General features: G+C 39.5%; 1 protein-coding gene across 1 annotated transcript in view; it reads right to left on the reverse strand.

The window, feature by feature from the left end:
• LOC123078194 (DNA polymerase epsilon catalytic subunit A) overlaps positions 1-4,702 on the reverse strand; it is a gene marked incomplete at its 5' end in the record, with an annotated part of 24,686 nt that extends 19,984 nt beyond the window's left edge. The window contains 12 exons of the mRNA XM_044500611.1: positions 153-317; positions 510-593; positions 1,049-1,171; positions 1,586-1,720; positions 1,815-1,901; positions 2,305-2,522; positions 2,618-2,706; positions 2,855-3,015; positions 3,395-3,490; positions 3,635-3,694; positions 3,790-3,855; positions 4,514-4,702. Of these exons, the coding sequence (XP_044356546.1) occupies positions 153-317; positions 510-593; positions 1,049-1,171; positions 1,586-1,720; positions 1,815-1,901; positions 2,305-2,522; positions 2,618-2,706; positions 2,855-3,015; positions 3,395-3,490; positions 3,635-3,694; positions 3,790-3,855; positions 4,514-4,702 (1,473 nt within the window). The remainder of the gene's footprint in view (positions 1-152; positions 318-509; positions 594-1,048; positions 1,172-1,585; positions 1,721-1,814; positions 1,902-2,304; positions 2,523-2,617; positions 2,707-2,854; positions 3,016-3,394; positions 3,491-3,634; positions 3,695-3,789; positions 3,856-4,513) is intronic.
• Positions 4,703-4,707: the final 5 nt, after the last annotated feature.

Consider the following 4,707-nt stretch of genomic DNA (forward strand, 5'->3'; position numbering starts at 1 on the left):
ACGTGGTATCTAATTAATTTAATCTTGTTAAACAACAGGCAAGTTTTATGTGTCATACTCCTATATAGTTGCCCACAGACCAAAAAGGGCTATCTTTTGACTTGAATAATAACAACAGTAGAGAAAACATGGCAACAAAGTTTATTACACACCTGGACCATTAGCAGCATCTCACATAGTGTCCCACTTCCTTTCCGCAACACCTCATCAGGTGACATAGGTATTATGGTCGCAAGGGAGAAGATAAACGGATGGACATAAGTCATGTATAAGTAGTATGTGGCAACAGCATCTGATACAGAATAAGAAGCCATTGTCTGAAAATGAGACAATGCAAGGTAAAATGAGTAGCAGTGTCATTTCAGGTCAAGTGGTGACAAGTACATTTTAAACAACAATATAGACAAGCAGCAGTATTCATGGTTAGTTTTCATGTAACCATTTGCACTTCAGCTACTTCTCAAATGACAAAAGTTACCCCATCACCAAGACAGGTAGCCTAGAGATACCTGCGGCTGCTCCATTGCAAAGCGAACCATATCTTCTGGATTGACCTCCAGAGGATCATAACCAAGCTTGGCTTTTGTAACAGCCTGTAAATGTCAAAATGGAAGGAAAGTCACTATATAAATGCAAAAGCAACATATTTAGAATAAGAAAGATAACAGGCAAATAAAGCCATCTACAACGGCAACAGTTCGGATTTTGCTAGCTACGTGGATATCATCCAGTGGGGCACGGGTGAGAGCACCAGCCAGAGATAACGGACTCCAGACGATTCTACCAGACATTGTTCAGTTTCTCTTCTTATCAATGCAACAAGATGCAAGGGTTTTTGCGTTTTCTCGGAAAATAGAAAATAATGCAAGAAAAAATCAGGCAATAAAAAAAGGTTAAATGACTAATGCTAACCTTTTAATGCTAGTTCAATACCCAAACTTCAAATTTTCATAGCATTTTCAAAACTCAAGTTTGACAAATCATTTAGTACCAAAAGCATAGAGATCTTGAATTTAGAGTATTTTTCTTTCAGTAAGTAAAGTATCACCTTTAGACCTTGGCTTCCCTGTGGAAGGTAACTGTCTCGCTTCACCCAGGCAAAACAGTCAAGATGACAGGAAAATTTAGCTCGGCATTCACCTTGATTACTGTCGCATTGGAAACCAATCTCCTGTAAGAACAAAATAGGAAACACAAAAATGAAAACACAGTTTTCCATTCCAACAATTTTCCTCAAAATCTAGACAAAGGACAAATTATAAAACATATGTACTACAAAGGGAGTACATAATTTCCCTCTGTAAACTAATATAAGATTGTTTAGACCACTACGAGTACATAATATTCCTTGAAACGTTACAGAAGACACTACCATGCTACTGACACTATCCCAGTCTTGTGAACTTTCCCATTTAGCTGCAGAAGTGCATATGACTTTTTACAGATAACTTTATTTGCATGCAACTGTTTGGCCAAGATTGTGAGCATTCTACTACATAATTTATCATATCATATGCTACATGAGTCATACCAAAAGCAACAATTGTCTGCTAAATTAAGGAGAAATTATCAGCATAGAGCATACCTCATTCATTTTTATGCCATGGTGGGCAGCTCTCTTCTCCAAAAACGGCCAGTCAAAAAAGTCACCGTTGTACGTAACATAAATACCAGGTTTAACCTCTTGCATGTGAGAAAACCAAGCTTTAAGTAGACCCACCTACAAATATAAAATATGAAGAAAAAAATGAACAAATTAGCTACCATGCTGAAAAATGCATATGCCACTGGACATAATATGCAAAAGTTCATACCTCGTCTGCGACATTCTTAACTCTAAAATGTCCCTCGAATTCTGGTTTAGGTGTGTATTCCAAATCTTCAATATCTTCCCCTACACACTACAAATAAAATAATATGTTATGCAAAACCTATTTTAAGGGAGAAAAACCATATGGTTCTTGCAAGCACAATCAAGAACAGTAGGTTCAGCTAAGTTAATGATCTAACTGTTATATGTATGTAGAAGTTGATTCTTAAGTATGCATCTGGTGGTTAATGCACATGACAGCTTCTTGGATTCCCCTTGGCAATTGCCATCTTTTTTAACATGGAAATAACGTTTTTATAAAGTTTTTTTTCCCAGAGGAGAACTGGAGAATTGCATGTTGCTTCAAACGAACAGAAAGTAAACGGCATACAGACATGCCAGGTAACTGATGCTGTCCAAGACTAGGCAATAAATTGAACACAATAAAGTGGACAAGTCATAAATAACTATAGCACAAACAAGACAATTCGCACCTCTCGGTTGATTATCAAGTACCCTTGCCCATCAATCATGTAGGAGATCATCATTACACTGTCGTATTCGGCATCTGGAAACTTCAAGGGAAGCTTTGTGGTCTCAATATCAAATGCACATACATGAACTTCTGCACGCTGAAGCAGATCTTCCCTTCTCTGAAGCAAAACATCAGAACCAGATACACCAACATTATACCACTGTCCAGATCTCACATCTGCGAAGAGGTTCAATGCAGAATAAATAGTGTCAGTTCCTCGGTGTTATATTAGCACATGCTTAAAAAACAAGACTTGCAAACTTTAGCCTCACCATTATCTATAGCGAAACGAACATGATAGGGAACATCGTATTCACGCAAATCGATGATGCAGTTTATGTAATCTTGTGGCCTTTCTACCCTGTTAGATCAACAAACAATAGGTTAACAATAAATGCAAAATATGCATAATACATAAAAACATGGAAAGGATACACAGTAATATTAACCCCATAGAAACAAAACATAACTGGGGAACAGCAAAACAGGAGCCATTTAATGCAGGGTACCTTTTTACACCATAAATTGATTCAAATGCATCCACAGCATCTCTTTCTTCTTCATTCTTTTCAACAACATGCATTAGATCACTCCTCACACGCATTAATTGCTGCACGGTATCGAACTGAATCTTCAAATATTTTCTCTTCAAACCAGAAAGATGGTTTTTCTGCAACAGGAAGACGCAGAAAGACGGGGTGTTAAAATTGTCTGCTACATTCAGCCCAGCAAAATATAGATGACGAAAAATTACACACGTGCATGCGAGCATTGGCACCTTTGTGGAGTCATAGTAGGGACAGTCAGCAGAAGTACAAAACAATAACAGATAAACTTAACATATTGCAACTAGCTTGTCCGTTGGTTCAATTTAAGTAAACTACATAGCACTTAGCGTGTGAACCTCACTCTACTGTAACAAGCAACTAAGGTAAGAAAAAAGGACCCCAATGGAACCTGAACATAGAATCCAACTCATCACAATGATTGCATTTTCTGATGCATACAAAATGATATACTGAATTAAGCATGCACATTAAGGCACTTACAAGATCCAGATCCTCTTTTTCAATTATTTCTATATCAGCAATTTCCCCTTCATAACGTCGCCTGAGATACGCCTCAACTTCCAACTCCGTCTTCTCCTGAACATTTCAATTCACAAAAATAGAATATCAGCCAAGAAACAGACTCGGCAGGAAAGTTCACAGAAAAATTGTGAGTGTTACATCTATATAAATACTTTGATGGGATAAGAGAACAGATCCCTCAGAAAACCTTAAGCTCACCTTAGTTGCAGCATAAAAATAAGGTGGGAATTTGTACTTCACTTTAAATGTAGAACCATCCTGCAAGAAAGCGTAAACAATTAGACATGGCAGGTCAAACAGTGTTTTTTTTGCGAGATGGTCAAACAGTACTACTGTAGTTGCATTTTGTTTACCTGGGACACAAAGTACAGGTCAACACAGCTGTAGATTTTCCCTGTATCCTCGTCCTCCCACGATGACTGCAGGTGTTATTGCAGTGTAAGAAATCACATAAGAAAGCCACTCACTCATTAGATTTAGCAAATTGTAAGCCAGTAGCTCTTGACCTTCAACTAAGCGTCTCCGAGTAGGTTCTACCATGTGTTTGATTCGTTCAGAATATAGATGGGCCTGTATTAGGCAAATCATTTTATTCGAGATGGATGGAGATTTTTGGCGTTTTTCCAGGTCCTACTCTATATGGCAGCAGCATTATCTTGCTTTTCAGAGATTGTATCAGTTAATTCACTTGTATAATGCACAAATTTTTGCTGTTGAAAAAAAGCTGCTCATTCTTGTGGAACCATGGAGATTCTGCAGCTTCAAGTAATTTCCTTGTTACTTTAAGTTGCAGTCGGGGACAACGTTTCACAATACCGACAATAGCAGCAGATTCACCACCCAACACTATGAACTTTTAGTGCAAAAAATTAGATAATGGAAGCAAACAATTCCTTCCGTGATCTCACACTCTGCATTACCTGGGTGGTCTAAACACCCTACTGATCTGTCAATTTCTCAAGCGATTGCGCTTGAAATGAGAAGCATTTCACAGCATCTGCAGAATTCAGCTGCTAATTCCACAATACAATCGACGCGAAATTGAAGCTAGAGCAGCGAGATCGAGAGGGAACTCACGGGGGAGAAGGTGAGGAGCCAGCCAAGCCGGCGGTCGCCTTGGGTGTAGGGCGCGAAGCCAAGCCGGCCCTCGAGGAGCTCCTCCGCGCCCAGCCGTACCCGCTGCTCCTTTGCCGCCGAAGATCCAGACCTCCGACCGCCCCAGCTGCCGCCGCCGCCACCTCCACCTCCTCCGGCCGACGGTCTCCGTCGCC

This window comes from Triticum aestivum, chromosome 1B (assembly GCF_018294505.1).
Source record: "Triticum aestivum cultivar Chinese Spring chromosome 1B, IWGSC CS RefSeq v2.1, whole genome shotgun sequence".
Taxonomy (NCBI): domain Eukaryota; kingdom Viridiplantae; phylum Streptophyta; class Magnoliopsida; order Poales; family Poaceae; genus Triticum; species Triticum aestivum.